The sequence below is a fragment of the Peromyscus leucopus genome, chromosome X, assembly GCF_004664715.2.
Source record: "Peromyscus leucopus breed LL Stock chromosome X, UCI_PerLeu_2.1, whole genome shotgun sequence".
Classification (NCBI taxonomy): Eukaryota; Metazoa; Chordata; class Mammalia; order Rodentia; family Cricetidae; genus Peromyscus; species Peromyscus leucopus.
The window spans coordinates 135,222,564-135,237,354 of NC_051083.1; the positions used below are offsets into that span (position 1 = coordinate 135,222,564).

A 14,791-nucleotide genomic window follows, 5' to 3' on the forward strand; every position below is an offset into this window, starting at 1 on the left:
AAATGAAATGGGAAAAAAAGTTACATTAATTGCCTTTCTCATTGCTGTGGCAAAACACCTGAAAAAAGCAATTTATGGAGAGCCGAATTGATTTTGACTCACAGCTTGAGGGAAATAGTCCATTATGGTAGGGAAGGCATGGATGGCATCAGAGCATGAGATGGCTGGTCACATTGCATATGCAATCAGGAATCAGAGCTGAAAGCTATTCAGATCTGTTCCTCCTTTTTCATTTTTTATTCTGTTCAGGGTCTCAACTAATGTTGCCACCCCAATTCAAAAGAACCTTCCTTCAATTCAGTATCTCTAGAAACACCCCCATATATATGCCCAGAGGTATGTCTTCTAGATGATTTTAAACCCCATCAAGTTGGTGGTCGAGATTAACCATCACAATGGTAAAAATAAGAGAGAAGCAAAACCATGTAGGCAAAAATTTGAAGGAAAATACTGAAGGGCCTGGAAGGAAGATTATTTGGGTGTGGTACCAAGAAGGAAATGTTTGGATAAATCGAAGAATTAGTAAAGATTGAAGTCATGGAAACCAAACCAAGGTGACTGTACTGTGATTGCCACTTTGAGACTGCCTGCTTTCTGAGAGTTAAGTGGCTGCTTGGCCCTTGAGATGGGTTCCCCAATGCCCTTGGTAAGTGACATCCAGACCCCAGAGACCCAGCAAAGGTCAGGCGTCTGCTCCTCTCAGCATAATATATACAATATTTATTTTTTTCTCAGCACTCCAGTTGCTTGCAAGGAGAATAATACAGCTCCCAAGATCAATGAGGCCTGGCAGGAGACACCTGAGCCCCCACGAGGCTGCCAAGGAGACCGAGCTGTGGCTACTCAACAACTTGCAGATCCCAGCACCCCAGAGCCACAGAGCAGCCCCAGCAGATCTGAGCAGCAAACCAAACTGGGCAATCGTACCAAGTAAGAGCTTGCACTGGCTGTCTGCTGCCCCTGACCCAGGACTGGCATAGAGTATCATGTTGTCCAGCAGCCAGTTGAAGCCTCAAAACATAGGGGTGGAGTTAAAGATATGGAATATTTTTGCATTCATGGAGTTGTAAGGTCTCCGAAAGGTAGAGCCTGGTATGGATGAGACTTATTGCCATGTTTAAAGGCTGCCAGTTGGATAAGTTCTCTCAATGCCACCACAACCAGGATGGCCTGAGATGGACCAGTAAGGCAATAAATCACCTCTGTAGTGCTGACCTAGGAGTGTGTGGTGCTTGAAATTGGCTGACAGCAGTAGTTTGAGGAAACAAGGGTCAGAAGTTTTCTGCAAGAGGAGGAAAGATACCAAGGCAGAATACAGTAGAAAGTAAACAATGTTTTCTCTTTCACTTTCTGTGAGCAATTCAGGCCTGCCACGATGGGAGCTTTCTGACTCCTGGCCTTGGAAAAGCAGGACCTGACCATTCCAAGGTTGCTAATATTTTTTTCACATTGGAAAAAAAAAAACAACTCTATTTCCCAAAGTCTAGTACAACTGTCCTTCATCCTGAAATAGTCTGTCAATTCTCATTTACAATGTGGGCTTAAGGATTGTTGGATGACTTGATGGCATTCTCTCTATTCCTACAAGGTCACTTTTATTTCCATTTGTGATGAAACTTTCTGAACTCCACATCCATCGTGGGTTCCTTGGCAGCTGTCACTGGTTACTGCCTTAGCAGGATGTGTAGTAGAGGCTGTTGATCAAGGCAGCACATGCTTATTGTCCTCAGTATTCCTTTATTTCTTGGGCTTACTAGTTATTATTCTTCCTTCTGACTTGATTTTGACTGACTGTCTTGTTCTCACCTTTGCCTTTCCATGTCTCTCAGTTCCGAGAGTCTTAACAAGAATTAGGATATAGTCAGAGCCCAGAGCCTGGACTGTTAATCACCAGGATATGCATACTGTTTTTCTGTTTGTAATAAGCCAAGAAAAAAATATCTTGTGCTATGAGAGAGAGGGGCTCAGGCAAAGTATTGTTAACAGGGAAGACCTGTAGCAGCTGGAAGAAAGCAACCTACAAAAAGAAGAGGAAAGAAGGCCTGAAAGATGGGCCCTGTGGTTGATGGGGATAGAGAAAGGTGAACAGGGTACAGGAGGTGGGCTTTTGTAGGTTAGGGAGAGGCGATCATTGGGAAGGAAATGAAATGTTTCATTACCACTAGGGATGAAGAACTTTGGAGGCCTCTTGGCATTTACATTGCAGGTATTGGAGAGTCTCCTTGAATGTTTTTTTTTTTTTACTTTGTCTCTTTACTGTTGCCAGTGTGTGTGTGTGTGTGTGTGTGTGTGTGTGTGTGTGTGTGTGTGTGTATGCAGGCATGCTTACCTATGTATGAGTATGTGGAAGCCAGAAGATGAACTCGTCTGTTTATCACTCTCCACTTTATTAATGTTTTGCATGGGTATGTATGTGGTATGTGTGCATATGTTTGCATGTGTAGGTACATGGTGGGTGCAGGTGCCTGTATGTGGGTCCAAATTGCTATCAGATATCTTTAATAATTCTCTTTTTATTGAGACAGGATATCTTGCTAACCTAGACCTTGCCAATTCCTGTTAGTATAGCTAGCCACCTTGCCTCGGGGAGCCTCTATTTCCACCTTCCCAGTGCTGAGATTATAGGTGGCTGCCACATTGCCTAGATTTTTATGTGTATCCAGTCCTCACATTTGTGTGGCAAGTGCTTTTATTCTCCCCACCCTCTCCACTTTATTTTTTGAGACAGGGTCTCTTATCACACCTGGATCTCACTGTTTCAGTATGAAGGGTCCTAACATGAATTAGAATACTCATAGTCAAGAGCCTAGAGCCTGCACTATTAATCACTGGGATATGTATACTGAGTCAGTAAGGGCTCGCCAAAGAAAGGCCTTGTGAGCTGCCTTGGAGGCTGGCATCCAGGACCAGGGCCATGTGTTACAGCCAAAGTGACTGGTGTGTTGCAGAATGAGGTGCATCTGATCTGCCTTCTCATTAACGCCTGAGTCTAACTCTTTTCCCATAGCCCGCTGTTCTCCAGGAAGTCTGGTATGAGGCGAGGGAGTTAATCCTACAAAAGGATTGTCTTGTCTGGTTTCCAAACTAGCAAACTATACTGTTTTCTCCAGCTACTCCCTCCTGGCTGCCACATTCCCAGTAGCCTGATAGATAAATTACCAATGTCAAGGGCCTAGACTGTAGTCCAGAAATTAGAGTAGAAATTGAAATATGGAAGTTTCACTCCTGAGTCATTTTGAAGTGGGCTGTGTCTTCTCTCAACTTTACCTAGATTTTTTCATGAGTATAGAGAGAGGCTCTATTCACTGATCTCTGAGAAACATTCAAGAGCAATAATAAGATTTGCAGCTACTGGTCCCAAAACAGTGGCATGTAGCCAGAAAGTTTCTTCAATCCCACCCAGCCCTGCAGTCCTGCAGCCACTTATAAAAATAATCACTCAGAGGCTTAATATTGTTTACAAACTGTATGGCCTATGGCAGGCTTTTTGCTAGCTAGCTCTTATATCTTTAACCCATATCTGTTTATCTATGTATCACCACGTGTTCTGTGGCTTTATCTGCATCCCATTACATGCTGTTCATTCAGCGGCTGGCTCACGTCTCTCCCACCTCTGCCTTTCTTCTTCCTGCCTGCCTCTAAGCTGCCTTGCCATAGGCCAAAACAGCTTATTTACTAACCAGTGGGAACAACATATATTCACAGTGTACAGAAAGACATCCCAGAGCACTGGCATGGTTTCAGAGGTCTTGAAGTGGCAAACTTGAGGTTAGTCCATAAAGCACTATTTAAATCTGAAAGTAGAGACATGCTCACTCTTTTCTCCATTTCTTTCAGGCTGAAAGGCCCTGAAAGCTCCATGGTCACTGTTAATGTTGGTACCATCTCTGAACAGACTCACTTGCATATTCCAGCTGCCTCAAGTGAGCTGGACTTCAGCTCAACTATGTAAGAAGGGGCATCTAGCAAGTTGCAATGTTCTTGGGCATAGAGGTTCCCTGTAACCTCCTTGCAAGTAAAGGATGCGGCTTTTGTTCTTTGTTGCTTTCTCTTTGACAACTCCTAGCATCCTGTAACAAATGGACAGATATAATATAGTTCTTAGTTCCTCAAGTGTAAATCTTGCACTCCCCAAGCCTATTGGTAGGATTAGACATGGTCCTGCAGCATGCTTTCCCTCTTCTCATCTCAACAAGAAGCTAAAGTGGCACATACAGGACACTAGCAGATTCAGTCAGCTGCAGGGGTTTGCTATCTGTAGGGCTTTGCTAGTTAGCATCCTTGGGAGACATGCCTGGGAAGACCCATGAAAGTCAGGGAGGCCAGGCCATTGTTTCTCTCTCTCTCTCTCTCTCTCTCTCTCTCTCTCTCTCTCTCTCTCTCTCTCTCTCTCTCTCTCACACACACACACACACACACACATATTCACTCCTTCACCTGTACTATTGAATATCTTTTAGCCTACAAGAAGGGGTGCCATTCTAGGGAGCCTACTGAGTGAGAGGTATGTGTTGAGATACCAAAAAAAAGTTCTCTGCTGATATCAGGCTAGAGAACTGGAACATGGAATTCAGGGTCAACAATGAAACTACACTGAGCCAGCATGAAGCAGACCTTGTTTCCAAAGCTTGCAGAGACTTTCCAAAGGCTTAGTTAGAATAAGGTGACTTGTAGGCCCCTGAAACATGATTGATAAGGGAATGTGAAGTAGCAGGTAAATGCTATAGGTAAGGTGCTGAGTAGAAAGAAATAGCTGTCCATCATTCAGTCACTGATAACATTCTGATTGTTGGTAGAATGGAGAAAAGCCTCAGCCATGGAGGAGGGAAAGGAAAGCGAAGGGACTGACTCACAGAAGTCTGGGAAAGGGTTGGAGGCTTGGGGATTCTATGGAAGAGGGCATGCTACCATTGATTTCAGGGAGCCACCTTTTATATCTCTAAGACAAAATATGAAATGAACACAGGAGCTAAGATTTGAGCCCACATGACAATAGCATCAACAGCCTGGCATCTCTGTCTGCAGCTACCCTTGCAGCCTGGCTTGTGAGGCCCACGAGCCCCTCTATCCTAGGCCTTCACATGAGCTTCTGTATTTCTATCAAACTGGGCAGGGGGCACTGACCCTCCTCTGTGGGCCAGGCCCAGTCCCCTGGAATCTTCTAGTACACGTCCTATTCTGCTGTGCTCCTTCTACAGCAAAGGGATTCTCTTCGTGAAGGAGTACATGCATGCTAGTGAAGTGTCTTCTGGGAAGCCAGTGTTTTCACACTATGGCAGGTAAGAACAAGTTTCAGCATTGTTGTCATAGCCTGTACCAGGCCCAGTGCTCCCTTCATTTCTACATCCCATTCCCTCATTCAGGACTCAGTAGAGAGAAGCTACTGAATGAATGAAGAATACTGCAGGTGCCTGTTAATGCATGATTTATGGGTTTCCAGGTTTTCTGTCTAGTTAGGTGGATAGAAAATCATCTTTAGCCCCCATGTTCTTTCATGCTAGGTGGCCTCATATACAGACCTTTCCACTGATCACCTTGTCTGCTTGCATTCTGATGCCATGAAGGAAGGTACTCCCATGTCTTTTCAGTGCTGAGCCACCCACCCACACTCTAGCTTGTGTCAAGTTGATATGAAAGTACCCAGCACAATTGACCCCTTGTCATCTTGACACACAAGCATATCACTGTTAAGCCATAACCTTTCCTTTCTTCTTCATCCTCAAGATCACATGTTAATATCTATATTACATTAGAAACAATCCATAATTTAAAAGTCCCACAGTCTTTAAAAAATTCATTCTCTTTAAACACCCAGTCTCTTCTAAAATTGAAACTTTTGAAAAAATTCAATGTCTCAATTGTGGGCACCTATAAAATAAAAATAAATATTTTTTTACTTCAAGAGGAAAGAACCAAGACACAGTCACAGGCAAATAAAAGTAAACCCAAACTCTGTTAACAACTTAGTATCCAATGTCTGAGGTCCACTCACCATCTTCTGGGCTCCTCCAAAGTGCTTGGGTCACTTCTCTAGCTCTGCCCTCTGCAGCACACACAGCTTGTCTTCTCTAGGCTCTGGCTGGCCCCACTCCACAGCTGCTGCTGCTGCTGTTGGGGTCTCTTGCTACAACTGGGCTATACTTTCACCAATAGTAGCCTCTCCCAGGCTCTCTTCAGGAATTCAAATCCTGCCACACAGTGCCAAGCCTCGGCTGTTCTCCATGACCCACCCTTTCATGCCTTCAAATGCAGTACCACCTGGGTGACTCTTACACTACCAAGTTCAGCTTCCAGCACAAGGTACAGCCTTGGCCTCCTCTGGAATCCAGCTTCTGTGTGCTAACTCTGAGGAAACACTTCCCACAAGATTTCACCTCACTGAAGCTGGTCTCTTAATCAGAGCTGATTTCTTGAGCCCCAGCTGACCAGCATCGAGTATCTCAGCAAAACAAAAGTTTCACTTTAGTTCTTCTGGTTTCTTATTAATCATAGCTGATATTTCAGCTCCAGCTAACCAGAACTACAGATTCTTAACTCAGAATATGCAAAAGCCATTATAAGAGTCATTAAGGGACTCTCTCTCAAACTTCCCTCTGGAACTTCACAAGCCAGGCCTTGATCATCTGAATTGCTCTCAGCATTCTTAGTTTCCAAGTTCCCACAGAACAGCTCACCAAGCTTTGAACACTAAGTAGCTTTTCTAACCCCAAGTTCCAAAGTCCTTCCACAGTCCTCCCCAAAACATGGTCAGGTCTGTCATAGAACTACCCCACTGTGCTGGTACCAATTTCTGCCCTAGTCAGGGTTACTATTGCTATGATGAAACACAATGAAGTTGGGGAGGAAAGGGTCTATTTGGCTTATACTTCCATATCACCATTCACCATCAAAGGAAATCAGGACAGGAACTCAAACAGGGCAGGAACCTAAACAGGGCAGGAACCTGGAGTCAGGAGCTGATACTGAGGTCATGGAGGAATGCTGCTTATTGGCTTGCTCTCATGGCTTGCTCAGCCTGTTTTCTTATAGAACTCAGGACCACCAGCCAAGGCATGGCACCACCCACAATGGGCTGGGTCTTCCATGTCAACCACCAATTGAAAAAATGCCTTACAGGCTTGTCTACAGCCTGATCTTATGGAGGCATTTTCTCAATTGAGATTCCCATTTCTCAAATGACTCTAGCTTGTGTCACCTTGACATAAAATTAGCCAGCACATCTAGTTTCTTATTTCTTCAGAGTATGGGCTCCTGAAAGTTCCCATAGTAACCCATACATATCCACAAGTAGTAAAACTCTACTTTTTTCCTGCTGGTCAAAGGAACTGAAGATCCTGCTGGCTCATGTGCTCTCTTCTCCATTACATTCCCTGCAGTACCAGCAGCACTGAAGACTCATTGAACCTGGAGAAGAAACCCCCACATGAAGGCACTCCACCCTCTGAGAGGTATGGCTGCTTTTTTTGACAGAAGTCTTCCAGTTACCTAGGTGAGAGAGAGCTAAGGAAGATCTTCACATGGGTCTTTTCTCTGCTGCTTTGAAGCCTTTGATCTGTTTGAGAACAATCACACAGTGGAACACTGCATAAGGTGGTACTATCCTAATTAGGATGTCACATTTGCATCAAGTGAAGCCTGTAAACCCAGATGAAGTATAGACACAAAAGGCTTCTGAGGAAGAAAATTTCAGTGTCTGAAAGAAGACCCAAGAAGGCTCTTGACAGCAGGATAGGCTCTTAAGAATAGAACCCAATGATTCATTTGATTAAATCGCACATCTGACTAGATGCCAAAAGAAAACACAACTACACAAGAGATTGTCCTATAGGGAAAAAAGTGTTTTATCATCAAGAAGACAGAACTAAGGATGTATAGTGGCCTGGAGCAATGGAACTAAGTGTAGGAGCTTAGGACACCTCATTTAGCAGTCCTGAAAGTAGTCACTAGATAACAGCAATCATAGGATGGTCTTAAGGACAAAGAAGAGCTATTTTTAAATTCTTGGAATAGGAAAGAAAAGAGTCTGCATTAGTGAATCTATTCAAGTTGTAGTGTGTTGGGGGGGAGTCATGGGGAGTTACTGGCAGAGCCAAAAATGAATCCTGGTTATGGATATTTCACCTCTGCCATTTATTATGCAATCTAGCTTACTGTGGATTACACTCAGAAGCAACAGCCAGCCTGGGGAGAAAGTTAAGATGAAGCAAATCCTACCAGTGTGTTACCCTCCCCCACACAAACAAGTATGGGGCTTGTGAATAGACAAGGTGTTGGTTTTATGCAGCAGCGCAATGTTACTCATTAAGCAGTGCTATTAATCGTGCGAGAAAAGCCATGAGGTATGACAAAACCCACTATAAAGGTATATTAGGGGAAGGAGCAGAGGGGAATGTGCTTTAGGCCTATGGAAATGATTGTGCAGAGAGAAAGGGGAAAAAGGAGAAAAGGTAGAAGCGGGGAGGAGTCTGTGACCAGCTTTTATGCACATGCGCATATGGGCTTACAGAGCTATGCCACGCATGTGCATACACTGCATGATCATGCTGCATGCAAATTACGCCGTCACCCAGCACACAGATTATGTAGGATGTAAGGCCTTAGGATGACTAATTGTTTTTGCCAGCGCATGCACCATCATGTAGCTGGGGGCATGGCCAGTGGCTAGGAATTCCAACACAAGGTTACAGATGTCCCCTCCAATATAGCTGAAGAAAAATCCAAATAACTGAATCCTGAACAATAACAGATCACTTGGTAAGTAAATCATCAGATGATTTCATAGTCTGCTACATGCTGCTTTAACAAAATACCCAAGGCTGGGCGTGGGCACATGCCTTTACTCCTAGCATTCAGGAGGCAAAGGCAGGGGACCTCTGTGAAGTTGAGGCCAGCTTGGTCTACATAGCAAGTTTCAGGGCACCTAGGGCTAAACAGTGAGACCCTTTCTCAAAAACAAACATATAAACAAAACATCCACTTTATAAAAACAAGAGGTTTATTTAGTTCACAGTCTTTGAAATTCAAAAGCACGGACCTAATATCTATTTGGCTGTAGTTAGGGATCTCATAGCAGATGGTATCCCATAGACTAGAAGACACATAAGTGGCATATTTGAAAAAAAGGAACGTCAGGCTTCTTTTATTACAGTGTATCCTCACAGTAACTAAACTGATCCTATAAGAACTAAATTATTCTCTTCCAAGGAAGCACCTACAGTGAACTATTTGCCTCCTGCTAGTCCCCAACTTTTTTTTTTTTACTTTTATTGATTCTTTGTGGATTTCACATCATGCATTCTGATCTCACCTATCTGCCCGTCCCCTCCCATCCACTCTCTGCCCTTGCAACCTCCCCCAAAAACAAAACCAAATTTAAAAGGAAAACCAAAAAACAAACAAAACAAAGAAACAAAACAAAACAACAAAAAGAAAAAAAGAAGCAGCTTATGGAAGCTGTACTGTGGCCCAGTGAGTCACACCATTACCCTTTAGTCTGTTCATCTTCACTTGCAAGTGTTCATTCCTATGACTTGGAGACCTGAAGAGTGTTTTGACATCAGACATGGAGATGCAGAGTTTGGAGTTTGCACAGCTGCTTTTTGGTCTTGTTTTGGTCCAGTATTTCCTCACTATGCTTTCCCTTGCCACTACTTGATGAACTCTCCAGCACTGCCTTGGCTAGCTCACACAATGCAGCTTGTAGCAAGGAGCAGGCCCAGTTCTCCTGCTCTTGAACTCTCAGATCTGGGTCTCCCTCACTCATATCACCAGGGCTGAGGGCTCTACAGTTTGCACAGGTGAGATTCAGGGCCCTCTCTTCCAATTGCAAGAGACCTGACCCCAGGGTCATGAGTCATTGGTCTGGCTCAAGGCCACTGGTTTCTGCTACACCACAGATAATGATAATGAGCTCTCACTGGGCAGCTCTTGGATATCCTGTTGTTGTCCTGTGTCATGGAGATTCTGCTGTTTTGGATCTGTAGTTTTGCCCCCCCTCACTTACTCCAACAGCTCATAGATGAGGTGGATGTTGAGATGTGCTAACTCATACACCTGGTTCTGGGGCAGGGTGGTCAGCTCACTAGCTTTCCCTACAAACTCTGTATCCCCATGTCTGATATCAAAACATCTTCAGATCTCCAACTCCTTGCAGTTTTGTTGACCAAACACACTTCTCTTTCTTGGGCTGGTTCCACTCCCTGTTAGCAGCTTTTCTAAGCAGGTATCCCATGGCTCTGGCATCTCCAACATCTTGGAGTCTCCAGGGCAATCCAGGCTTCACCTTCACAGCTTCACATATTAATATTCTTCTCCTCTGAAACCTCTTGACCTGGGCCCCCACAGTTCAAATCACACTCAGCACCACTGTCTTCCTTGTCCCTACTAGTATGTCCCATTAAGGCCCACTTAAAGCATTCTACTCCTTTCCTAACCCAAAGTATGAAATTCCTCCAAACAAAAACATGGTCAGGCCTATCACAGCAATACTCCCATCCCTAGTACTAAGTTCTTTCTTAGATTTTTATTGCTGTGAAGAGACACCATGACCACGGCAACTCTTATAAAGGTTGGCTTACAGTTCAGAGATTTAGTCCATTATTGTCATGGGAAGAAGCATGGTAGCATGCAAGCAGACATGGTGCTGGAGAAGTAGTAGCTGAGAGTTCTACATCCAGATCTGCAGGCAGCAGGAAGAGAATGATACACCAAGCCTTGCCTGAGCATCTGAAACCTCAAAGCCCACCACCAGTGACACACTTTCTCCGACAAGGCCACACCTATTCCAACAAGGCCATACCTCCCAATAGTGCCACTCCCTATGAGCCTGTGTGAGCCATTTTCATTCAAACCACCACACAGGGCAAACCATCAGTGTCCATGGCAGTTCTGGGTCCTGGTTGCTAGTGACATTCTGGCTTCTGTTGAAATCAAGTCTACATCTCTGGAAGATAGAATTCTTAATTTTAGCCTGTAGGATCAGAGAAAAGAGACTTTTTCAGCAGTTCCTGTTAAGGATAGAAAAGAAATAGGATCAGAGATGATTCTCAGAAATAAAAGGAATCTTAGAACAGAGGATATACTGATCCAGAAGTCAGTATCTTCTAGGAGTTTAAAATGAATGAGGCTATACAATCAGACTAAAGATAAGGTGGCCTTGATAGTAACTGGGAGAAAGGTTGGGCTTCATGGTCCCAGGCATGCAGAAAAGGGCTATGAATACTGGTTTGGGAGAATAGTTCCAAGTTTGAGAACCAATTTGGCATAGGTGATACAATATACAAACTTGGCTCTCAGTTATACAACATAAAACACAATGGGAAGCTGGGAATACTGGCAAACCTAGGTCTGTCTGCACCAAATAAGATCTGCTGCATCATATAAGAAGTATGGGTACCAGCCTGAGAACCTGTTTCTTGTTTCTGTCTCCTAGACCAACTGAAGGGGTCTGTACTTACTGCACCCATGAGATCCGAGACTGTCCAAAGATTACCCTTGAACATCTTGGCATCTGCTGCCATGAGTACTGTTTTAAGGTAAGAAAGAGCACAGATCTGATGAGAGATTATGGAAGTATAGAGGACAGTGGATTTCTGCACACAACTCTGAACAATCTTAGAGGCTCAACAGAGCACTGAGCTGACTAGAGAGGAATGTTGGCAGTTCCACATGGTTAGTAACATAATGGAGGCAAAAAGGGTGTTCTGTGCAGAGTCTATTTTTCATGGAGGACCAGTAATGCAAAGGCCCCAACATAGAAACATGGCTCATTCTAACTGGCATGAAGAAGATGGCAAAATGGGGGGGGGGTAACTGTATTAAATTTTCCTAGGGGAACATGTGAACAGATGTTCTTTCACCCCATATAGAACACCAAAAACAGATGAACGAAATGATTCCACTCAAGTCTAGTTTGGTGAAACAGTGAGTTTAACCAGAGTTAATTACAGGAGTATAGGTGAGGGGGTGCCTATAGGAACATGGGTAACTTATGACATAGCTACACCACCAAGCAGCAAGCATTAACTGCTTATATATTCTTGGGGTGGGGTGGGACCTACTGTATCTAGTCTAATATGCTTCATATACCTCTCCTGAAGTGCCAGTGACCCTTTCATGAGCTGCCCTGTGAGTTCTACAAGGGAATGCTATTGGGCCCAGTCTTATAAGGATCTCACATAGATGATCATAGACACTCTGATTTTAAGATGCAACAGCCATGCCTTGCCAGGACAACAGAGTTCCACAGATGTTTATCCTTCCCTCTGATTCCCACAATTCTTTCCATTCCTTCTTCTGTGATGTTCTCTGGGTCTTGGAAGGGGGTGATAGAGATACATGATTATTTTCTCCCACTCAGAGCTACCATGCTTCAGCAATAGTATCATTCAGCACTATGACCAATTAGAAATCTAGAGTAACCACCTCTCACTACAAAAAGAAGCTTCCTTAATAAAAGTTAACAGTAGCAATAATCTGTGGCTATGAACAAATGTCTATTTAACAGAACAACATTAGTATTTTCCACACCAGGGCCTATGCACTCCCCAGCCACTGCCTTTGACAGGGCTTACAGTATAAAAGGTGAATTCCCTTCCATAAAGCTGGCCTTAAATCCAACTGGAATGTTACTGGTTATACCAGAACACATATCTCGTGTATTGGTAGTATAGCATGCAGGATTGTCATCCAGGTATGACTGTTGGTGACAATTATCCCTCAGCAGCCTGCATAAACATCATCTTAGTCAGTACATCACACTCATTTACTAAAGCAATTGCAGTTGTTTAACCACTGGGCCTATGACTTCCTTGGCAACAAAGGTTTTATTTAAGTTCCCTGAACCAGATGTGAATTCCCCCCTGTGAAGAAGTCCTTAAGTCCACTCAGAAAGTTGGTTCTATCTATAACCACATTTTAATAAAAGTAGCTTTATAAATGGTATGCCTATAAATGGTGTAAAAAGGTAGGATGTTTATATCCCTATCTCTTTAAGATATGAGAAAGGCTTAGTAATAAAAAAAATCAAAATATGAAGTTTGTCATGTAGACATGAAATAGTATCTTTTTCTCTTTTAATGAACTAAATAGCTGAGGGAGAGGAAGTGCATTTACTGATGAAAATGTTTTTCTCATTGTTACTTTAAATTTATCTATTTTGAACATAAAAGTTATAGTATTCCTAATGTGCCACTTTGAGGAAGTAGTTCTCTATTTTTCTTGGGATGCTCTCTTGGAGGTAGAAGAATGACTGAGGACATATGTGGGTATTAGGTCTTAAGATATCTCATGGAAAAGCCATGTACCATTCCATCTGATCCAGAAGCAGAGTATGGGTATGTCAAAAACAATTTCTGTTGTTTTTTTGTTTTTTGTTGTTTGTTTGTTTGTTTGTTTTGTGCCAGTGGCACTTACCAAACACTAAGTGGGTGTCTGGCCAGAAAAACAGAGCCAAGTTAACATGCAAGCCCTGCTTAACAAGGTAGATCAGCAAACAATAGACAGGGAAACTCACCAACAATACTGCAAGATGGATTTCTCAGCATGAGTCCCTAAAACATTAGCAGTGAGGAGACATAGTTCCACGTGGTTATCTGCATCATCTTCTTTGGAGACTTAGGGTTGCTACTAGGAGCTGACATTTCTGTTTATCACAGGAAGCTTCTTTTCATTAAACATTTTTGCTTAAAAGTTACTTGCTTTAGGCTTAACCTTGAAAACACATACAGGAGGCTGAATAAAGCATGTCCCTGCAAATGAATTATATTTGTACTTAGCATGACTAAGAACATAGTTCTGAGCATTAACTTGCATGTATTAATTCACTTTAACAGTTTACCATAAGCTAGTAGCTTTTATAAGATTAGGATTTTATAGCTTTATCACTGTTAAGTTTGAGATTTAAAAAAATTGAGTTGAAGATTTAATAATGGAGAGAGATGTGTATAGCAAAAAAAAAAAAAAAAAAAAAAAAAAAAAAAAAAAAAAAAAAAAAAAAAAAAATTGAGTTGAAGATTTAATTGAAGATGGTTTAGCATCAAAATAAAACTCTAAGCCATAAATGCAGTAAACTTTAAACCGTAAATACAGTCCATAGGAGACTGGGAACTTTCCTGATCTTTTTTATAGTGCATCCTTACAGAATATCAGTTTCGTGTATAACTCAGTTTCTCCAAATGGCTAAAGCTTAACAAAATTAACAAAGACAAAGAGGCTAGACATATATCTTTAAGTTACTTACTGTTAACCTAAGTAGATCTTAGGAATTTATAAACCTTACTTATCAAATATATATTATTCATCAAACATATGTTGTTCCTTATCTAAGATTTTTCAGAAGCCTTGTATTGAACACAGCAAAGACATAAGTGGTTAGACATACAACTCTAAGTCAGTTTCTGTTAACCTAAGTAGACCTTTATAACCTTAGGAATTGATCATCATATGAAAATCCATCTAAATCCAAAATACTCTGGAGACCTGCTGTTGTCTTAGTCTAAAAGGAGATACACTGATAAGCCAAGGGCTCCGTAGTACTAACAAGTTTTATAATTGTTGCTTTGGTTGGTTTATACCATGTAGTCATTTTAATCAAGGTGGTGAAGTCACATGGCATGTACTCTTTTTTTAACCTTAGTAAAGACAGCTATCAGCCGTGTGGTTGCTATTTAAAAACATCTATCTTCTAATAGATCTATTTTTTAAACAAGAGTTGAATAGTAAGTTGTAGCAAATTAAGATTTTAACTGTAACCTTTTTGTTAAAAGTTTTAAGCTAAATTTGTTACAGATTT

General features: G+C 42.3%; 1 protein-coding gene across 11 annotated transcripts in view; it reads left to right on the plus strand.

Annotated features, from left to right (window-relative positions):
• The window catches only part of Znf185 (zinc finger protein 185 with LIM domain), a 57,507-nt gene that overhangs the window by 35,931 nt on the left and 6,785 nt on the right, over window positions 1-14,791 (plus strand). For 8 of the 11 annotated variants that reach the window (XM_037199317.1, XM_037199309.1, XM_037199310.1 and 5 more), the window contains 5 exons: window positions 736-930; window positions 3,838-3,948; window positions 5,199-5,279; window positions 7,377-7,448; window positions 11,432-11,534. In XM_037199317.1, the coding sequence (XP_037055212.1) occupies window positions 736-930; window positions 3,838-3,948; window positions 5,199-5,279; window positions 7,377-7,448; window positions 11,432-11,534 (562 nt within the window). The remainder of the gene's footprint in view (window positions 1-735; window positions 931-3,837; window positions 3,949-5,198; window positions 5,280-7,376; window positions 7,449-11,431; window positions 11,535-14,791) is intronic. The other 3 variants (XM_037199313.1, XM_037199315.1, XM_037199316.1) reach the window with 3 other exon arrangements.